This window comes from Chiloscyllium plagiosum, unplaced genomic scaffold, assembly GCF_037043375.1.
Source record: "Chiloscyllium plagiosum isolate Xiang-an unplaced genomic scaffold, Cpla_swu_hap1 HiC_scaffold_3, whole genome shotgun sequence".
Classification (NCBI taxonomy): Eukaryota; Metazoa; Chordata; class Chondrichthyes; order Orectolobiformes; family Hemiscylliidae; genus Chiloscyllium; species Chiloscyllium plagiosum.
In genome coordinates, this window is record NW_028270141.1 from 39,839,039 (window position 1) to 39,862,119 (window position 23,081).

General features: G+C 42.6%; 1 protein-coding gene across 4 annotated transcripts in view; it reads left to right on the forward strand.

Annotated features, from left to right (window-relative positions):
- The first annotated feature begins 396 nt into the window (after positions 1-396).
- LOC122548604 (pecanex-like protein 1) overlaps positions 397-23,081 on the forward strand; it is a 281,969-nt gene continuing 259,284 nt past the window's right edge. For all 4 annotated transcript variants that reach the window (XR_015752841.1, XM_087978544.1, XM_087978548.1 and 1 more), the window contains exon 1: positions 397-839. Coding sequence is in view for 3 of the 4 variants with exons in the window: in XM_087978544.1 (XP_087834670.1) it covers positions 687-839 (153 nt within the window). In the remaining variant the exon portion in view is untranslated. The remainder of the gene's footprint in view (positions 840-23,081) is intronic.

Here is a 23,081-nt window from a genome sequence, read left to right on the forward strand (position 1 = left end):
GGTATGAGGATGTTGGGAGGCCACCCTAGTAGATGTAGGGTTACTGGGATGCCTCATTGTATGCTGAAAATGTGTTGCTGGAAAAGCGCAGCAGGTCAGGCAGCATCCAAGGAGCAGGAGAATCGACGTTTCGGGCATAAGCCCTTCTTCTTATGCCTCATTGTATGTCTGTCACAGTGGGGGTAGGGATGTTATCGGGCCCCAGTGGAGAAGTTGGGGGAAGGCTTCTGGAGGGGGGCAGGGATGATGTTGGGGGGTGGGGGGAACGCCTCTGGGTGGAGGCGGGGCAGGGATGTTAGGGGGAAGCCTCTCTGTGGGGGCGGGACGGAGATGATGGGGGAAGGTTTCTTGGTGGGAGCAGGTCAGGGATGTTGGGGACAAGGCCTCTGGGTGGGGGTGACCTTTCGCTCACAGCCTCATTCCTGATGAAGGGTTTTGCCTGAGCCGTCGATTCTCCTGCTCCTCGGATACTGCCTGGCCTGCTGTGCTTTTCCAGCACCACTCTCGACTTTGATCTGCAGTACTCACTTTCGCCATGTTAGGAGGCGGGGTGGCTGCGCAACGACCTGAATAACCCCGCCCCACCGCAGCCGAGAGGATGACGGGAAGGACGAAGTGCGCATGAACAGAATGGCGGCCGGTTAACGGATGCTGCAGCCGGGTCGGGGCTAACGGCTGTGTCCGCTATGGGTTGGCATCTAGTCAGCCTCCTCCGGCGAGGGGTATGGGCAGTGCTAACGGGCGGTTGCTACCTAGAACCCCAACAGAGCGGCTTCTCCAATGCCTTTCACCTGTATCTGTGGATAACACTCCTCGGAGCTCCGTTTGTGCTGCATCTGGTGAGTTAGTGACTGGGGAGGCGAGGCATAGGGCGAAGCAATGGTGCAGAGCAGAGACTACCTGTCAGGGGACGAGCCACGGGGGGGTCGTGAGTCCTGATGTAGAGGGTGTGGGTCCTGAGGTGAGGCAGGGTTAGATCTGGATGTGGTCAATATTTGATCGAAGTAGGTTTCGTATCTGGAGGTCACCTATCGGGGATGGTGGATAGGCTATGTTAGGGTGTTCAGCCTCTCTATCGTGTTGTGTTATTCAATGCCTATCTCGTGGAGGTTATCATTTATATGTAAAGCAGAATACGAAAGAGTGGAAGTTATCCTACAGTTGTTATTATTACCAATGCAACATTCCACTTCCAAAGACAGTGGCTTGCATGGAGATGGACAACTAACTTGAGAATCAAGACAGAGATTGCTGGAAAACTTCAGCACATCTGGCAACATCTGTGGAGAGAAAGCAGAGTTAATGTTTTGGGTCAAGGTACTCTTCCTCAGACACCATAACTTGAGCATCTCCTGATGTGACTCCTGAGCTTCACTCTAAAACTGTTTCTGCTACATTTACTCCAGGGGAAGGCCATGTACTGAAGATGTAAAAAGTTTTTTAAGCATGGATCATGGCCCTTTGGTGTATTCTCTGTGCTGACCATCAAATATTCATCTGTTCTAATTCCATTTTCCAATACTTGGCTTGTAGCATTGTAAGTTTATTTATATTCATCTACATAATTCTAAATGTCTTGAAGTTTTTTGCCTCTCCCAGACTGTAAGGCAGTGGATTTCAGATAGCCACGACCACCTGGGTAACAGCATTTTCTTCAAACCTCTCTAAATGTTCTCTTTTCCCTAAAACGGTGTCCCCTGGTTATTGGCTCCTTTTACTATGGGGAAATTTTTCTCCCTATCTACCCAATTTAAGGCCATCAGAACTTTGTATATCTTAATCAGATTCACCATCAGCCTTCTCTGCTCTAAGAAAAACAACGCCAGTCTATCTAATCTTTCTTCATTGCTCCAGCCCTTGCAATATATGGTGAATCTCTTCTGCACCATCTCTTGTGCAATCGTGTTCATCTTATTGTCGGATTATCAGAACTGTGCACAATACTCCAGCTGTAGCCTAATTAATGTTATATTACAGTTTTCTTGCTTTTGTATTTAGTGCCTTGACTAAAATGTACAAGTATTCCATGTACCTTAACTACATTATTTACCCATTCTGTGACCTTCAATGATCATGGATGTGCATACTGAGGTCCCTGTTGATCCTCTTTACTTCCTAGGATTGTACAATTCAATATGTACTCTGCTTTTTTACTCCTCCCAAAGTGCACTACCTCACTTCTTTCAGAAATAAATTATGTTTGTCACTTATGATGATACTATGGATTTAAGAAGTGTATTTTGACCATTTTTATTAGTAAAGATTGAGACAGATTCTGAGCAGTCTGCTCAAAGCCAATAAACAGCTTGTGAGGCTTTGGGTTTTTTAAAAAAGTTGGAACAATAGAAGCAGCCTGAATGGCTGGGGTCAACCTTCTGCAGAACCAAGATTGTTAGTTTTAGCTTTCTACAGTTGCTGGTGTCCTGAAGCTGGATTTGGAAACTCTTAATTTTCTCTCTCTCTTGCAGCTAAAAGCTGGGTTCTCTTCCAGCTGTTAGAATTGCATGTGAAACAATCTATTTTACTGAATTTGCCTTTGTCAAGGTTGTATTTATGGGATATTACTATATTGAAATAGTTAATTAGTAGTTAAGATATATTATTATTTTGTTGAACATTTCAGTAGTTATGGTTAAGCTCATTCTTTTGTTTTTATTTTGTCTGTATTTTAACTGTAGTGTAAAGTGTTTCCATTAAAGCCGAGTCATTTGACCAATCAAATTGCATCTGAACAAGAAAATGTTAGAGTCTAGGCTATCTTAATATATTTTGAGGTGGTTCGGTCTTGTCCATAATGCACTATTCGTACTAACTGACCAGCCCGTCTATATCATCCTGTAGGCGAAGGCTTTCCTCCTCAATATTTACTACGTCATCAATTTTGTGTCATCTATGAACTTATTGATCATGCCTCCTTCTTTCATGCCTATATTATTAATGTACACAACAAACAGGAAGAGACCTACACTGAACTGTGTTACACCACTGAACAGGACTCAGTCACAATAATACCATCAACCATCACCCTCTGCTTCTTACCACTAAGCTAATTTTGGATCCAGTTTGTCAAATTGCCTTGGATTCCATGATCTCTTAGCTCCTTAGGCTGCTTGCCATGCGAGACCTTGTCAATAACCTTAAAGTCCAAAATAAACTGTCAATTGCACTACCCCATTCTACAGACCTGGTCAGCTTGATGCCATTCTTCTTGAATAATGTTACCACATTTTAATGTCCTCCAGTCCTCTGGCATTTCTCCTGTGGCCAGAGAGGATTGGAAAATTAGTGTGAGGGCCCCTGCAAATTCCTCCTTGACTCCCATAGCAACCTGAGATACATCTCATGGAGGCCTAGGAATTTATCCACTTTCAAGTCAGTTAATACCTCCTCTGTCTAAATTCTAATTCATTCAACTATATCATAGTCATCAAGATCAAAGCACAGAAAAAAACCTTTCAGCTCGTTGCATCTGCACCAGTCTAAAACAACTGCCGAACTATTCTAATCCGATTTTCCAGTCCCTCTCCCTGATTTCTAGACTACCTTGTCCTTCTCTGCAGTGAATACAGATGGAAGGTACTTCTTTATAACCTTGGCTTGTTTTCCAGTTCCAGAACATGTTGTCACTTTGATCCCCTATTGGGCCCTACTCACTGGTTATTCTTTTGCCCCTAAATGACCTCTAAAACATCTTTGAATTTTTGTTAAATTTACCTGCCAGTGTTTTTCATCTCCCCCTCTTCATTGTCTTAATTTTTTAAACAGGCCCCTGCACTTTCTATACTTCCGTATGGCATCCACTATATTGAACCTTCTGTATCTACCATAAACTTGCTTTTTATTTCATGTTGAATCCTGTACATCTCTTGTCATTCAGGTTCTCCGGTTGATCCATTTTTACAAGAACATAATGGCCTGATGCTCTCACTTTTATCCTGTTAGATGTCTCCCACTGCTCTTTCTAAATCAACTTTAGCTAGGCCCTGTCTTATTTAAAATTTGTTTTCTCCAATTCAGAACTTTTATTTCTGGTGTATCTTTGTCTTTATCTGTTATTACTTTAAATTTTACTTAATTATGGTCACATTCACTGGCCTCTGTTTTCTCTGGCCTTCTGAGCCAGCTGAGTTTTTAGTTCTGCACTCCAAACCAATACTCTTTCAAACAGTCAGCATATGAGAGCAACATAGAGAAAATTATAGCAAAGACTATCAGTGCCAGAATAGTGCCAGTTTGACGCTACTGCAGATCTCAGGATTCTGCTGCTGCCCCTTCATAGCTGGCTTTGCCCATCACATTGTCACAGAAAGAGATCATGTTGAGCAGCTTTAGCAGGCAGTTTTCTCCCACAGCACAGCAGTCCTCCACTGCTCACATGGTTGAATGCCTTGGTGAGATTGATGAAGGGATTATGTAGTGATCTCCTTTTTCATGGCATTTCTCTTGGAGTTACAGGCATAAAACATCGTGTCAACTGTAAATCTCCCAGTTCTGAAAACTTTCTTGGTTTGGGTAGATGCGTTCAACCAGGATCTGCAGTTTGACAGAGGCAACACGAGAATATATTTCCCATTGAGAATGTAAATAGGGTATAAGCAGACAGGGAAAGAGTTAAGTTCTGTGTTTTGTGAAATGAGGTTCAACTGTGCATGACTCAGATCGGATAAGAACTTACAGTTAACAATGGGGTGTTGGAGGTAAGGGTAATGGGTTAACAAGGTGGAAAAGCATTCATTACATAAAGCCATTTAATAAGATGAGGTAATATTCAGTATGTAACATCAGTTGACAAGGTGAAAAGTATTCATTATGTGAAGTCAATTATTCATTGTGTAACAGCAGATTGCTTCATCTTTACTATTGATACTTGCTAATTGTAACGGTCACCCAATCAATATGTATGTTGCCTTATCTGTATGTTCCTTCCTGTAAAATGACTATATAGTTCCTTGCAAAATTGCTGTTCCAGAGAAGACAGTGAGCTCATGTCTTCTCCCTCCAGCACCTGAAATAAAGATGGAGGTAAAACTACGCTGTCTTTGAGTGTTTTGCTTCGACTGGGGGGAGGGGGGGGTGGGAACAGGGTGACAATACTACATAGTCAGCAGGATCCAAACAGATAGTTATGATCGGACGGTTCAGCGGCCGCCAGAACATTGGTGTCTCAAGACGGACGGGCCCTCAAGGTAAAATTTTAAACCTTGGTCCCTCTCGATATTCCTGTCTGTCAGAAACAGTCCCCTCGCTCAATCACACTCTATTCTACAGATTCCTCGAACGGCAATTAGTTCCGTTGAGAGACACAGTTTTGCAAGCACGCTGGCAGGCGTAGGTTCGAGTCCTCTGCGCAGCATTAGGGAGAAGGGGGTGTGATTGAGGTTCGAGTCCTCTGTGAGGTACTGGGGTTTTGAGTCCCCTGGGGTGGGTTTGGGTTGAGGTTCGACTTCTCTGCGTGGTACTGGGGTTTAAATCCCCTGGGGTGGGTGTGATTGAGGTTTGAGTCCTCTGCACTGCATTAGAGGAGACGGGTGTGATTGAGGTTTGAGTCCTCTGTGCAGTATTGGGGTAGAGTCCCCTGGGGTGGGTTTGATTGAGGTTCGAGACCTCTGCCTGCCAGCGTGCTTACAAAACTTGATATTTATCTGAGCAGGTAATATCATTAGCTTTGAATGAAAAAAATCATTGAGAATGCTGTTCAAGAGTGTGGTGTCAGTGTTGATCAGACCCAGTTGGTGCCAATGTCCTGATCTTAGATAACTTCAGGACATCTTGTGGCATTTTCTATCTGGAAGAAGATGCCAGTTTCACAAGCTTGTGGTATCAGAAAAGCTTCAGTAGTCTGTGTCCATTCCTAGGCCATGATGTCCAAGGCAGGAGGGCATGATCTCATTGTCTTGCATTGAAATCCCCCCCAGGAGATAAAGATATGTTGCTGATAGCAGTGTTAAGTTCCTCATAAAAGTGGTCTTTCACCTTTGTAGTGGAACTCCTACAATGGAACGCAGATACTTGTGGATTTGAAAGGTGGATGGGGAGACCATTCTCTGAACTATTTGGTGCTATGTTATCAAGAGTAGTATGTGCCTTGCAGAAAAGTCAATACCTTGCTCACATGTTTTCCTGAAATCTTGTCAGATGAGCATGCAATAATTCTATCACAATGATACACTTACGAACATGGTCTTCTGTAGAGAAACTATATAATTGTTCAGCCTATCAAATTCAATGTAGGTGTGGTTGTCTTGAATGTGTTACCAAACAGCTGTAAGTCATCTGTAAATTTTGCATACAAGACCTTGATTGTCCAGCTTACCAAAAGAAGAGGTGGTGTCTTCCAACTTTCTTATTTGCTTGCCTGGGTGGGTGGATTGCATCCACTTGTTGAGCAGAGACTGTAATCTCCAAACATCCAATGAAACTAATGTACTGTGGAGGATTCTTTACTAATTAGGGTTACTTCATTTGATGTGGCTATGCCTGACTATTGGGACATTGGGTCCCTTCCACCATGAGAGACCATCTGGATCACCAATTCTGTGTGCCACAGGATCTCTTGCAACAACTGTTTCCTGTGCCATGTTAATGCTATGCACTGAAACTTGAATGTTCTCTCCAGGGTGGAAGCATAGACAAAATTTATGAAGATTCTGGGCTCCATCCATTAGGATCCCTCTCTTTACCTCCCCAGTTGAATCCAAAGATTTGATTGCAAATTACTACATTTGGCAGCTGTTTGGTTGCAGGAGTTGTCAGAAAGATATCATTTAAACAGCAGTCTGCCTTGAAGATCCATTTCAGGCTTTTTTGTCAGAGGTCATTCCCATACTCTCCCAAGATGTCCACAAAGCAGTGGAGATATTGCCTATAAGTCAGAGTTTGGTTCATGAGGGTCATGACATTTCACACCCCATACATCTGTGTACCACATGTCTGGGGGTTAAACCACTTCTGACAGCTATACAAAAGAGCATTGAAATTAGAAGCAGAGTAGGCCATTGTGGCCTTCAAGTTTTATTGACTGTCCAATAAGATTGTAATTGATCTGATTGTAATGTTAACTCCACTTTCTTGCCTGCATCTCATAACCCTTGTTCATTGTTGGTTGAAAATCTAAAAATTTTGAAGTCCCAGTTAAACCACAGCTTGAAGTACTGTGAATAATTCTGATCAGCACCCTTTAAAAAGGATATATTGACCCTGGATGGGGTGCCAAATAGATTTAACTGGACCTCGAGGGGTAAATTATGAGGAAGCACAATACCAACTAAGACTGTATTCCTTGCAGTTGTAAATTTAATGGATTATTCGATTGATATTTCAAGATATTGAAGTAAGTTATGGGTAATAAAGGAAAGCCTATTTCCATTGTTTGAGAAATCTGGTTAGGGGGCATAGTAAAACAAAAAATTAGAGCTCGATCTTTCAGAAAGGAATTTAGGAAACACTTCTAAATGCGAATAGTGGTAGAAATTTAAAATTCCCTCCCACACATGACACTTAATGTTAAACTAATTGTAAATTTTATATCTGAAATTGATGTTGTAGTGCAAAAATATGAAGGCATGTGTCAAACGCATGTATACGAAGTTAATTGGCAGATCAGCTTGATGCTCTAAGCGACCAACACCTGTTAAAATGTATCATAATTCCGTCAAGCCTCCTTGACTGCAGATCCTCTAGCATCCAAAAATTCTTTATTAAGTTTGACCTTATTAATTGAGCTGGTGAGTACTGGTTTTTGAAAGGTTTTTTGGTTTTCCTTAGCCAGCATGGGCTGTTCACAGTCTGGTGTTTTGTTTGAGTCTCAGGTGAGCTTCCTATATCATATCCACACTGTCGCTAATTTTGTCTGTTTCCACTTCTGTATTACACCCAATTCTGCCCCTGTGTCAGTTTGTCTGTTGCTGAATTTCTCATCCATGCCTTTGTTACCTCCAGTCTTGATTATTCCACTTACTCATGGTGAACCATCTTTTGCAAACTTGATATCATTCAGGACTCTTATCGGTTGGTTTTGAAGTAACTCGCACGAGGTCCCATTGTTAAGTTCTTTTTCCTGAGGTTCTTACACACTTGGTGCAACTGCAAATGACAACTTTTGTGAACAAGCAACCAACTTTATTAAGCACAGTGCAGTGCAAGCTTTGGAGAAACCCTAAACATTCTTTGCTATGCTTGTGAATCATGTCCCAGGTGTCTCTGAACAAAGGAAACAGTCTTTTCTTTACATCACAATTGGTAATGCCCACAAGACAACCTCCAGCCATCCCCTCACAGTCCCACGCCACTCATGATACAATGCAGTGACCACCCCACCTCCAGAAACAATGTGATGCAAATCATCCCTTAATGGTCAAATCTGTTGCAAATCATTTTTTTGTAATTATAGGGGAGTAGTCAAATTCCAACTGTAATGTTCTTATTGATTTCTGGATGAAAATGTAAATCATCCCTGAATGGCAAGGTAATGGCCATGTAAACCTCCCACATTCCACATATACGACAAAGACACACCACGTTACCTTACGGTGGCTCAGTGGTTAGCACTGCACCTGGGTCCCATGTTTGATTCCAGCCTCGGGTGACTGTCTGTGTGGAGTTTGCACATTCTTCCCGTGTCTGCGTGGGTTTCCTCTGGGTGCTCCGGTTTCCTCCCACAATCCAAAGGTGTGCAGGTCAGGTGAATTGGCCATGGTAAATTGCCCGTAGTGTTAGGTGCATTAGCCAGAGGGCAATGGATCTGGGTGGGTTACTCTTCAGAGGGTCGGTGTGGACTGGTTGGGCCGAAGGGCCTGTTTCCACACTGTAGGGAATCTAACCTAATTTTACCCCCAGGGCATTCAATTTCTTGCAGGTCAGCAGAGCAAATGAACTCTTTAATATCTCACCATTTATCCATCTCTCTTTTGCTTGCTGATCTATATTAGCTCACAGTCAAGCCTCAATTTTACAATTCTCATTGTTATCCCAAATCCATTCTCAACTTTTCCCCAAACCTCACGTGCGAAGATGTCCAATCAGGTTACTGTTTCTGCAGTGGGACTGAAATTGTTCTCATTAAAGTCACCTATGACATTTCATATGTTTGTGACAAACTTTCCCACTTCATCTATCTTGCTTTGACCTGGTTGACCACACCATTATACTCAGTGCTTCTGCGCTGTCATCCAATTTGATGGAGTTGTTCTCACCTTCCATTATTTATCTACTCATAGCCAGAGTATCACTTACTTTAGCTTCACTTCCAGTTCCACAGCATTACCTCTGGTGCCCCCCCCAATGATGTTCTGTGTTTTTTTTAATCAACATTCTGTCCTTGGACTCCATCATCTGAAACCATAGCATTAGTTTTTCAATGTATATTGACAACATTTAGTTGAACCTCACCAGCACCTCTTAACTCCTTCACTGTTGGGGGAAAAACAGTCAAGTTAGTGTAGCACCCATGGACCTGGTTCTTAATTCTGAATTCTCACTCAAACTAGGTAAATTTAATATACAATATTTCAGCCTTCAGAAATTTACCAAATAGTGTGAAATTTTTATTCCTGTTGTGTGGGTCCAGAGGCCAGCATTTGTTGCCCATTCTGATTGACCCTGAGAAGGTGGTGAGCCATATTCTTGAACTGCTTTAGTACAGGTAGACAATCCTTTATCAGAAATGCTCGGGACCAGCTGTTTTTCGGAATTCAGAATTTTTTAAATTTCAGAGTAAGTGACAGTTTAGTGGTGACATTTTAAAAATCTGACTGGAGGAGCAGGCTTCGAAGTAAAAACAGGCCTTGAGAGAGGATCCAGGCCAGCTGGTGCTGGGCCATGCGCCCCCCTCTCAGTCACATTTAAGTGGGTGTCAACTTAGGTTAACTGTTTGCACGCCAAACAACCTTATTAATGAGAAAAAAACTTCACCAAAAAACCATTGGATTTCGGGGCTATACATCTAATGCAGGTATCCTCTATAAAGAAGGCAGTTTTGGATGGCAATATAGTTCCAATTTGGGTTAACATTTGGCTTAGAGGGGAACTTGCAGGTGGTAGTGTTCCCTTGGATCTTCTGCTGTTATTCTAAATAGTAGAGGTTGCATGTTTGGAAGGTGGGGTTGAAAAAAGCTTGGTGAGTTGCTGCAGTATATCTGTAGCTTATATACATTGCTGCTACATTGCGTCAGTGGTGGAGGGAGTGAATGATGAAGGTGATGGATTGGTAGCCGATCAAAATAACTACTTTATCAAAAATGATGTTGAGCTCCTTGGGTGATGTTGCAGCTGCAGTCTTTTAGGCAAGTGAACAGTATTGTTACTTTCTGACATGTATCATGTAAGTGATGAACAAGTTTGGGGAATCAGGAATTAAGTTATCCGCCATGGAATTGCCAGCCTCTAATCTATTTTTGTACTCATTAAACCCTGCTTTAGAACTGTCACTGGACCTGTAATGTTAAATCTGCTTTCTCTCCACAGATGCTGCCAGACCTGCTGAGTTTTTCCAGCAATTTGTTTTTTTAATTTCCTGCATGCACAGTTATTTGGGATTTTTTTGGGCACTGTTTTGCTACCTGGAAAGATTCCTCAGTTACTGAAGTAGCAATCAAATCTGTCCCTTATCTGCCACGTGCTCATTTCATATCATGGCCCATCATGGCGCAGCTAAGGAGGGCTAAGCTCTGTACCTTCAATGTTCTAATTCGTGCTGGACAGACATTTAGACACAGCTGATAAAGCTAAATGTCTATTTAGAAATATCATAACATTTACAGTAGTGTCATTTGTGCCACCTGTGTGCTCTCCAGCTCATCTTTCCTATCCCATGATGTCTCCTGAATTGAAGCGGAAGAGCCTGCTGTGCAGTGCACACCATTGGCTTTGTGATTTTGGTCAGGTGACTCAATTAGCATTTGTGTATAACATGTCCTTTCCAGAGGCAGTTACCTCATCACCTTGAACTCTCACAGAACTAAGGTGCAGATTGGGTGGAGGTAGATGGTTTGGCCTGTTCTGACTTTTCCTGAAAGGAAACTTCTGGAGTGCCCTGTCTCTGGTTACACCACGCTGGATGTCTACCAACGCTATGTCTCGTTGTGAGGACCAGGCACCTGAGGTCAGCTTAATGTCCCTCGTCCCTCTGTTACTATACCTTCGGTGTTGAGCATGTGTGGAGTGCAGGTCCATGCACATATGAGATCCTTGGACCTGCAAGCTACAACCAGTCATGAGGCAGCAGGGTCCCATTGTCGTAGTTCTGTAGCCTCTTTGTCGTGTTGTCCAGTGCACCCAGAAAGGCACCAATAAGAGGCACCTTATTGGTTGGTTTGTTGATTGATGGAATCATCCCCCACCACTTAATCCAAGCTCACATGATTGGTTGCTTATTACGTCCCTGTGGTACCTCTCAGATGCTATTTTCACCAGATCATATCACCGACTTTTCCTGGTGAATAAATCCTGCATAATCCAAGGTGGAGGACAGGAGCAATTTCTGGCTGTAACAGCTGCACCTTTTTTGAGGTATTTTAGGTGTTGATTTCCTCAAATTCCAGGAGCAGCAATTACTGTTTTATATGCTGTTGCATTGTTTTGGAACTTTGAGGAGAAAAATAAAGTCAAAACAACAGCAGTTTTTAAAGGGAGAAGATCAGACAAAGGAAGCACGTGGTGAGGTCAGTACAGGAGAGATAGAGAGAGAAATAAAGAAAGAAAGAAACAGATAGCACAGTGAACCTGCATAGTTACTGCCTTTGCTGTTTGAATTCATGTATCGCTGGACATCGGAGTGCGTCTCGGAAAATTAACAAACAGTGAAATTTGCAACTGATCTCGGAGGAACTGTTTGGGCAAAGTCACAGCACAGATGCCGTCCATGCCGACCAGATATCCCAACCCAATCTAGTCCCACCTGCCAGCACCCGGCCCAATCATCCTCCAAACCCTTCCTATTCATATACCCATCCAAATGACTCTTAAATGTTGCAATTGTACCAGCCTCCACCACATCCTCTGGCAGCTCATTCCATATACGTACCACCCTCTGCGTGAAAAAGTTGTCCTTGAGGTCTCTTTTATACCTTTCCACTCACACCCTAAACCTATGCCCTCTAGTTCTGGACTCCCCAACACCAGGGAAAAGACTTTGTCTATTTATCCTATCCATGCCCCTCATAATTTTGTAAACCTCTATAAGGTCACCCCTCAGCCTCCGATGCTCGAGGGAAAACAGCCCCAGCCTGTTCAGCCTCTCCCTGTAGCTCAGATCCATCAACCCTGGCAACATCCTTGTAAATCTTTTCTGAACCCTTTCAAGTTTAACCAAATCTTTCTGATAGGAAGGAGACCAGAATTGCATGCAATATTCCAACAGTGGCCTAACCAATATCCTGTACAGCCGCAACATGACCTCCCAACTCCTGTACTCAATACTCGACCAATAAAAGAAAGCATACCAAATGCCGCCTTCACTATCCTATCTACCTGCGACTCCACTTTCAAGGAGCTATGAACCTGCACTCCAAGGTCTCTTTGTTCAGCAACACTCCTAGGACCTTACCATTAAGTGTATAAGTCCTGCTAAGATTTGCTTTCCCAAAATGCAGCACCTCGCATTTATCTGAATTAAACTCCATCTGCCACTTCTCAGTCCATTGGCCCATCTGGTCCAGATCCTGTTGTAATCTGAGGTAACCCTCTTTGCTGTCCTCTACACCACCAATTTTGGTGTCATCTGCAAACTTACTAACTGTACCTCTTATGCTTGCATCCAAATCATTTATGTAAATGACAAAAAGTATAGGGCCCAGCAACGATCCTTGTGGCACTCCACTATGTTTGGAAAGTTAAAATCCCCTAGTATAACCACCCTATTATTCTTACAGATAGCTGAGATCTCCTTACAAGTTTGTTTCTCAATTTCCCTCTGACTATTAGGGTGTCTATAATACAATGCCAGTAAGGTGATCATCTTTTTCTTACTACTGTAAGAAAATACTGTTGACAGTATGTCAAAGGCTACTGGTAACATCAGCCTCCCAAGCACAACTGCTGGAACACCCATATCTTTAGGAGCAAATCAGATTGTTCTTAACCCAGTATCTGAACACTCTGATTACAGCATCTCCAGCCAAACTATAAAGTCAGAACCAGTAGGGCAGCAACTGGTAGTGACTACTCTTGGAAAGTCCTGACAGTCCATCGTACTTTCGTTGCCACCAAGTCAAGGAACTCACCTTCAAGTCTCATCTCAATTACCAGCGATGGACCCACAGGGGCAGAAACAAATAAAGGTTAGCACTGCTGCCTCTCAGCGCCAGAGACCCGGGTTCAATTCCCGCCTCAGGCAACTGACTGTGTGGAGTTTGCACATTCTCCCCGTGTCTGCGTGGGTTTCCTCCAGGTGCTCTGGTTTCCTCCCACAGTCCAAAAGTGTGCAGTTTAGGTGAATTGGCCATGCTAAATTGCCCGAAGGGGTAAATGTAGGGGAATGAGTGTGGGTGGGTTGCGCTTCGGCGGGTCGGTGTGGACTTGTTGGGCCGAAGGGCCTGTTTCCACAATAAGTAATCTTATTTCTCAATTCCACCCAAATAACTTCTCTGAATGTATTTCTGGAAATATCCTCCATCAGTACAGCTGCAATGCTATCCCTTACCAAAAACGCCACTCCCCCTCCTCTCTTGCTTCCCTTTCTATCCTTCCTGCAGCATTTGTGTCCTGGAACATTAAGCTGCCCGTCCTGCCCATCCAAGTGCCATGTTTCTGTAATTGCTATGATATCCCCGTCCCATGTTCGTAACCATTCCCTGAGTTCATCTGCCTTCCCTGTTAGGCCCCTTGCATTAAAATAAATGCACTTCAATTTATTACTCCTACCTTGTCCCTGCCTGCCCTGTTTGACTCGCTTCTGTTCTCAACTGTACCAGTCTCAGATTGATCTCTTTCCTCACTATCTCCCTGGGTCCCACCCCCGACCTTACGAGTTTAAATCCTCCTGAGCAACTCTAGCAAATCTCCCTGCCAATATATTAGTCCCCTTTCAGTTTAGGGTGCAATCCGTCCTTCTTGTACAGGTCACTTCTACCCCAAAAATTATTTCAATGATCCAGAAATGTGAATCCTTTGCCCACACACCAGCTCCTCAGCCATGCGTTCATCTGCTCTATCCTCCCATTCCAACCCTCACTAGCTCGTAGCACTGGGAGTAATCCAGATATTACTGCTCTCGGGGACCTCCTTTTTAAATTTCTGCCTAACTCGCTGTAACCTCCCTTCAGAACCTCAAACTTTTCCCTTCCTATGTCGTTGGTTCCAATGTGGGCAATGACCTCTTGCTGGCCACTCTCCCGCTTGGAACATTCTGCACGCTCTCTGAGACATCCTTGATCCTGGCACCAGGGAAGCAACACACCATTCTGCTTTCTTGCTGCTGGCCACAGAATCACCTGTCTGTGCCTCGGACTAGAGCCCCTAACACAATTGATTGCTTGGAACCCGACGTACCCGTCATTGCATTAGAGCCAGTCGCAATACCAGAAACTTTGCTGTTCCCCTGTGAATCGATCACCTCCTGCATTTTCCAAAACAGCATACCTGTTTGAAATGGGGATAGCCACAGAAGACTCCTGCACTACCTGCCTACCTCTCTTACCTTTCTTGGATTAACCCATCTATGTGACTGTACCTGAGACTTTCTCCCCTTCCTATAACTGCTATCCATCACATACCATCGCAAATTCCTCATTGCCTCTAACTGTCTCTCAAACCGATCCATTCGATAGGGTAGGATTAGCAACCAACAGCACTTATTGCAGATATAATCTGCAGTAACCAGTAAACTCTCCTTAATCTCCCACATCTGACAAGAAGACGGAAATTGAGAAACAAACTTGTAAGGAGATCTCAGCTATCTGTAAGAATAATAGGGTAGTTATGGTAGGGGATTTTAACTTTCCAAACATCGACTGGGACTACCATAGTGTTAAAGGTTTAGATGGAGAGGAATTTCTTAAGTGTATACTAGACAATTTTTTGATTCAGTATGTGGATGTACCTACTAGAGAAGGTGCAAAACTTGACCTACTCTTGGGAAATAAGACAGGGCAAGCGACTGAGGTGTCAGTGGGGGAGCACTTTGGGGACAGCGACCATAATTCTATTCATTTTAAAATAGTGATGGAAATGGATATACCAGATCTAAAAGTTGAAATTCTAAATTGGAGAAAGGCCAATTTTGATGGTATTAGGCAAGAGCTTTCAAAAGCTGTTTGGAGGCAGATGTTCGCAGGTAAAGGGACAACTGGAAAATGGGAAGCCTTCAGAAATGAGATAACAAGAATCCAGAGAACATATATTCCTGTCAGAGTGAATGGGAAGGCTAGTAGGTATTGGGAATGCTGGATGACTAAAGAAATTGAGGGTTTGGTTAAGAAAAAGGAAGCATATGTCAGGCATAGACAGGAGACATTGAGTGAATCCTTAGAGGAGTATAAATAAAGTAGGAGTATACTTAAGAGGGAAATCAGGAGGGCAAAAAGGGGACAGGAGATAGCTTTGGCAAATAGAATTAAGGAGAATCCAAAGGGTTTTTACAAATATATTAAGGACAAAAGGGTAACTAGGGAGAGAATAGGGCCCCTCAAAGATCAGCAAAGCGGCCTTTGTGTTGCTGGAGAATGGGGGAGATACTAAATGAATATTTTGCATCAATATTTACTGTGAAAAAGGATATGGAAGATATAGACTGTAGGGAAATAGATGGTGACATCTTGCAAAATGTCCAGATTACAGAGGAGGAAGTGCTAGATGTCTTGAAACGGTTAAAGGTGGATAAATCCCCAGTACCTGATCAGGTGTAGCGAGAACTCTGTGGGAAGCTAGAGAAGTCATTGCTGGGCCTCTTGCTGAGATATTTGTATCATCAATAGTCACAGGTGAGGTGACGGAGACTGGAGGTTGGCAAACGTAGTGCCACTGTTTAAGAAAGGTGGTAAGGACAAGCCAGCGAACTATAAACCCAATGCGCCTGACGTCGGTGGTGGGCAAGCTGTTGGAGGGAATCCTGAGAGACAGGAAGTAAATGGATTTGGAAAGGCAAGGACTGATTAGGGATAGTCAACATGGCTGTGTGTGTGGGAAATCATGTCTCACAAACTTATTGAGTTTTTTTGAGGAAGTAATAAAGAGGATTGATGAGGCCAGAGCGGTAGATGTGATCTATATGGACTTCTGTCAGGCGTTCGACAAAGCTCCCCATGGGAGACTGGTTAGCAAGGTTAGATCTCTTGGAAAACAGGGAGAACTAGCCATTTGGATAGAGAACTGGCTCAAAGGTAGAAGACAGAGGATGGTGGTGGAGGGTTGTTTTTCAGAATGGAGGCCTGTGCCACAAGGATTGGTGATGGGTCCTCTACTTTTGGATGCGAGCATAAGAGGTACAATTAGTAAGTTTGCAGATGACACCAAAATTGGAAGTGTAGTGGACAGTGAAGAAGGTTACCTCAGATTATAACAGGATCTTGATCAGATGGGCCAATGGGCTGAGGAGCGGCAGATGGATTTAATTCAGATAAATGTGAGGTGCTGCTTTTTGGGAAAGCAAATCTTAGCAGGACTTATACACTTAATGGTAAGGTCCTAGGGAATCTTGCTGAAAAAAAAAGCTCCTTGAAAGTGGAGTTGCAGGTAGATAGGATAGTGAAGAAGGTGTTTGGTATGCTTTCCTTTATTGGTCAGAGTATTGAGTACAGGAGTTGGGAGGTCATGTTGCAGCTGTACAGGACATTGGTTAGGCCACTGTTGAATATTGCGTGCAATTCTGGTCTCCTTCCTATCGGAAAGATGTTGTGAAACTTGAAAGGGTTCAGAAAAGATTTCCAAGGATGTTGCCAAGGTTGGAGGATTTGAACTACAGTGAGAGGCTGAACAGGCTGTGGCTGTTTTCCCTGGAGTGTCGGAGGCTGAGGGGTGACCTTTACAAAATTGAGGGCATGGATATGGTAAATAGGCAAAGTCTTTTCCCTGGGGTAGGGGAGTCTAGAACTAGAGGGCATAGGTTTAGGGTGAAAGGGGAAAGATATAAAAGAGACCTAAGGGGCAACCTTTTCACCCCGAGAGTATGTGCATGGAATGAGCTGCTAGAGGATGTGGTAGAGGCTGGTGCAGTCACAACATTTAAGAGGCATTTGGATGGGTATCTGAATAGGAAGGGTTTGGAGGGATATGGAGCAGGTGCTGGTAGGTGGGACTAGATTGGGTTGGGATATCTGGTCGGCATGGATGAGTTGGACTGAAGGGTCTGTTTCCATGCTTCTCCAGCAACACATTTTCAGCTCTAATCTCCAGCATCTGTTAATGCACTGAGACCTGGGAAATTTGCAGTAATGAGTGATTAGAGATGTGGATAATGGCATGATCATAGAGGGATTTGAAAACAAGGATAAGAACTTTAAAGTATGATGTCACATGAGTAGGAGTTAAGAGAGGTCATTGAACACAGGCGTGACTCAGGTGAATGAGATTTGACGAGCAGGAGAATCGACGTTTCGGGCATCTCTTTGACTCTATGACTCTAAGTTATCAGACTGCTTTCTGATATTCAGTACTGGAGGAACAAATATTTTCTCCAATTAAATATTGGGAAGATTGAAGCCATTGTTTTTGATCCCTGCTCCAAATTCCAGTCCTTCGCTATCAACTGTAACTTTCTACCTGGCGATCATCTGAGATTAAGTCAACCTGTATACATCCTTTGTGTTGTATTTGATGAGTTTTCAATCTTCTATCTATGCCATTGCTAAGATTCCCTATTTCTACCTCACTAACATCTCCCAGCTTTGCCATTGCCTCAGTTCTTTTCCTGCTGAAACCCTCCTGCCTTTGTTACTGCTTGACTTAGAATCGTGGAGTCATAGAGATGTACAGCATGGAAACAGATCCTTTGGTCAAATTTGTCCATGCCGAACAGATATCCTAACCTAATCTAGTCCCATTTGCCAGCACTTGGCCCATACCCCTCTAAACCCTTCCTATTCATATACCCATACCAATGCCTTTTAAATGCTACAATTGTACCAGCTTCCACCACTACTTCTGGCAGCTCACTCCAATTAAGTACTATCCTCTGCATGAAAAAGTTGCCCCTTAAGTCCCTTTTATATCTTTCCTCTCTCACCCTAAACCTATGCCCTCTTGTTCTAGACTCCCCCACCCCAGGGAAAAAGACCTTGTCTATTTATCCTATTCGAGGTCCCTCATGATTATATAAACCTCTATAAGGTCACCCCTCAACCTTCGATGCTCCAGGGAAAACAGCCCCAGCCTATTCATCCTCTCCCTACAGCTCAAATCCTCCAACTCTGGCAACATCCTTGTAAATCTTTTCTGAACCCTGACTTAATTATTTCAATGTATTTCACTCTGATCACCCACCTTCTACACTCCTTAAACTTAGCATCCAAAACTCTACTGAATGTGTCTTAACTCTCCTCTAATCTCATTCAGGAGAAAGTGAGGACTGCAGATGCTGGAGATCAGAGCTGAAAATGTGTTGCTGGAAAAGCGCAGCAGGTCAGGCAGCATCCAAGGAGCAGGAGAATCGACGTTTCGGGCATGAGCCCTTCAGGTATTCCTGAAGAAGGGCTCATGCCCGAAACGTCGATTCTCCTCGTCAAATTTAATTCACCTGAGTCACGCCTGTGTTCACTGACCTCTCTTAACTCCTACTCATGTGACATCATACTTTAAAGTTCTTATCCTTGTTTTCAAATCCCTCTGTGATCATGCCACTATCCACATCTCTAATCACTCATTACTGCAAACTTCCCAGGTATCAGTGCATTAACAGTTCTGGCCTCTTGTGCATTTCCAATTTTGATCACTCCGCCATTTATTAACCTTAGCTTCTGCGGCTTAGTTCCAAACTCTTCCCTCTTTTTATTTTTCCACCTCATTTTTTGAAACTGTGACCAACTTTTCGGTTATCTAATTAATCTCCTTATGTAGCTCAGTGTTATACTTTATAATGCTCTTGTGAAGTCTTTGCATGTGATTTAAGTTGTTGAAACATGCACTGCTTCTCATGTGCAATACCTACAGGTTTATACAGTACTCCAGAAGTGGTCTGTCCAGTGCTTTGTTTAGCTGTAACTCTATTGTCTTTGTTATTGCCTTTTAGTTATTTAAATTTATTCAAAATTGTATGACCTCATACTTAATTGCTTTGAATTCCATCTGCCACAGTTCCACCACCACACATTATCAATGTCTCTTTCGTAATTTTGCTTGTGTATACACTGTTTACAATGCTAGCAATCTTTGTCATTGGCAGACTTGAAATAAGGCTTTGTGTCGCGACATCAAAACTATTCATAAAGATTATTAAACGAATTCCTAATGAGTTGCGGCCCCAACACACATCCTTGTGGGACATCACTACTCATGTCCTTCTATTTTGATTATGTCCATTATCCCTGCACTGTCTTCTACTGTCCAATCAGTCTCTTAATCCAAAAAGATATTTTTAATTTCGTGACTCTTTTCACAAACAGCCTCTTATATGTAATCCAAACGAATATCTTCTGGGAGCCCACATAATGTATGTTAAAAGACATTCCTTTGCCACCATCTTTGAGCAATTATACTATGTTGAGATCCAACGAATTGACTACAGTTGTCATAAGTAAGAAAACATGACACTTAAGTAATCTAATCCTTTTAGCAGTTTTCGTGGGACAGCAAAACCTGTTGTGCTTTGGATGGTGGGTGTTTGGTGAAGTGTAGTTGTGTCATTCTTGATGACTGCTGATCCATGGTGATTATTCAGTGCTTCTCTTTTTAAACTGCCACTGTGCTGTTTGCTATGGGCCTATTCTTTTTGAACATAATAAAGGACCAGAATCATTTAGGTTGTGAACTTTTTTCAGTCTATAGATCATAGAATCCCTAGTGTGAAAGCAGGACATTTGGCCCATCAAACCCATCCTGTCGCTCGAAAAAGCATCCCACCCAGACCCACCTTATCCCTGTAACCCTGCATTTCCCATAGCTAATTCATTTAGGCTGCACATCCTGGGAAATTTAGCATGGCCAATCCATCTAACCTGCACATCTTTGAACTGTGGGAGGAAACCAGAGGAAACCCACACAAATACGGGGAGAATATGCAAACCCCATACACGTGCCCCGAGATGGGTGGAATTGAACCCAGTTCCTTGGTGCTGTGAGGCAGCAATGCTAACCATTGAGCCACTGTGCTGCCCTAGCTGTTCTCGGTATGTTTATTTTGAACCTTGTTCAAATCTTGTTTAATATGAACAACTGCCGAAAGCTTCCCATTCTGTAACATTCCTTTTGTTGTTGACTCAATTTTAGAGATTGATCGCAGTTTTTAATATCTCTCTTTTGTTCATCCAGAGAATCCACTTAACGTTTTTACTGGAGATCTAAGATTTGACAGTTAATGCAGTCCTTGTTTCATTTTTGCCTTCCTTGGGTGCAACATGACCTCCCAACTCCTGTACTCAATAGTCTGACCAATAAAGGAAAGCATACCAAACACCTTCTTCACTATCCTATCTAATATTGACTGTTACTCAAGTATATATGATACTACTTTCAGATTCGTTTGATAATTGGCCAGATTGTTCTCAGGCTTATTGTGCTGGCTATGAGTGGTAAGTGACCCACCCCTCTTGCAGAGCTTTTATTATTATATTATTATATAATATTATATAATATTTCTTGGGACACATAAGTTACACTATATCAATCATATATCTGAACGCTTTTGGCCAATGGCCATGTCAGGTGATCATTGTCTTCTTGCCTGTCTTAATCTGAGGGTGAGTTTACTATTCTTTCTTAGTGCAAATACTTAGCGAGTTTTGAGAAGATTTGTAGCTCAAGTTGAAGTTTTGGATATAGGTTTGCTCACTGAGCTGGAAGGTTCATTTCCAGACGTTTCACTACCCTACTAGGTAACATTTTCAGTGGGCCTCAGGCGAAGTAATGCTGAAAATTCCTGCTTTCTATTTGGGTTTCTTTGGGTTGGTGATGTCATTTCCTGTGGTAAAGTCACTTCCTGTTCCTTTTCTCAGGGGGTGGTAGATGGGGTCTAACTTGATGTGTTTGTCGATAGAGTTACGGTTGGAATGCGATGCTTCTTGGAATTCTTGTGCATGTCTTTGTTTGGCTTGTCCTTGGATGGATGTGTTGTCCCAGTCAATGGTATCCTTCCTCATCCATATGTGAGGATACTCATGAGAGAGGGTCTTGTCTTTTTGTGGCTAGTTGGTGTTCATGTATCCTGGTGGCTAATTTTCTGCCTGTTTGTCCAATGTCGTGTTTGTTACAGTCCTTGCACGATATTTTGTAAATGACATTAGTTTTGCTTGTTGTCTGTATTGGATCTTTCAAGTTCATTAGCTGCTGTTATAGTGTGATGGTGGGTTTATGAGCTACCATGATCCCAAGGGGTCTGAGTAGTCTGGCAGTCATTTCTGAGATGTCTTTGATGTAGGGGAGAGTGGCTAGGGTTTCTGGACGTGTTTTGTCTGCTTGTTTGGGTTTGTTGCTGAGAATGCTGACCATTTGTCTGGTCCACATGGGTTCTATGATTTGATTTATCCAGACAAACAACGTGACACTGTTTGCATAGCCAACACAGACCAAGCAACAATAGAATAGATTAGTCAGGACTCTTTTAATGGGATGATAAATATAGGATAAACTTGGGGCAGGAGTAGATCATTTGGTCCTTTGAACCTGCTCGCCGTTCAATATGTTCGTGGCTAATCATCCTGTTTCTGCTTTTTCCCCAAACCCTTTGATCATTTTGACCCCAAGAACTATATCTAATTCCTCCTTCAAAATATTCTATGTTTTGGCCTCAACCACTTTGTATGCCAGAGAATTCCACCAGCTCACTCCTCTCTGTTTGGCGAAATTTCTCTTCATCTCAGTCTGAAGTTGTATACCCCCATATCCATAGGCTGTGATGCCTGGTTCTGGACTGTCCAGTTAACAGAACATCTTTCCTGCATTTACTGTGTCCAGTCCTGTTAGAATTTTGTACTTTTCAATGCGATATCTCCCATTTCATTTTCTGGAGTTTAAGACAATGTAGCTCTAACTGATCGTTTGTCTTCATACATCAGTCCTGCCCTTCCAGGAGTGAAATGGCATATGGTCAATGCACTCTCCCCGTAGCCAGGTGAGGTGACCAGTTTGCATACAATACTCATCAAACCTCTTTACAATACAGCAAGGCATCCCTGCATCTGTACTTGAATGCTCTCACTCAGAGACCAACATATCATTTGCATGCTTTATTACCTGTTGATCTTAGAATTGCAAGTTGATTTAGAAATTCCAGTCATGGAATAATTAGTGATTGCAAATACAATTTCTGACAATCGCAGCTTTTACTGTGAAACAATTGGAAATATCCCAATTAAGGCAAGCTTGGGTCACTTAAACTCTTAGCAGACTGTGATTGAAAGCCTCTTAGAAAGAGGCCATTACTTATCATCTTTTGGCAAGTCTGTTTTACAAAGAATTAGGCGGCTATAAGATACAGTCCACATTTCTGAAGAAGCTGACAGAAATGTTGAACTTGATTATAGTACAAAAAAGTAGAAGCAAATGGTGAACACCTCTCCTTGAAAGATTTGGTCCATTAGGACAGGTATCAAAACACACAACAATCTACCTTAAATGTATAAGACATGTAATAGGAGACACTAAACATCTGGCTTACACATGCAAAAAGAAAAGTATATACTAGTTTTAAAACATGCATGAGATAGTGAAGGTAGTTATAGATATGACTTATCATAGAATAGAGTATGGTTTGAGATGCTTACAAGTGGAAAATATATAATGAGTCAACATTTGCGCACTCACATGGGAAAATAGATTTACATGTGCAGAGGAAAATGGGACATTGCACCCACTGAGCTATTATCCTTGGAGTACAATTCAAACTAAAACACTGGACAAACACAGGTTGTTCCAACATCTGAACTGAGGATGGTATATTATGTACTACAAAACCTTGTGTAATAATAGCTTTCCACATTAACTATTACAGTTCATGATTA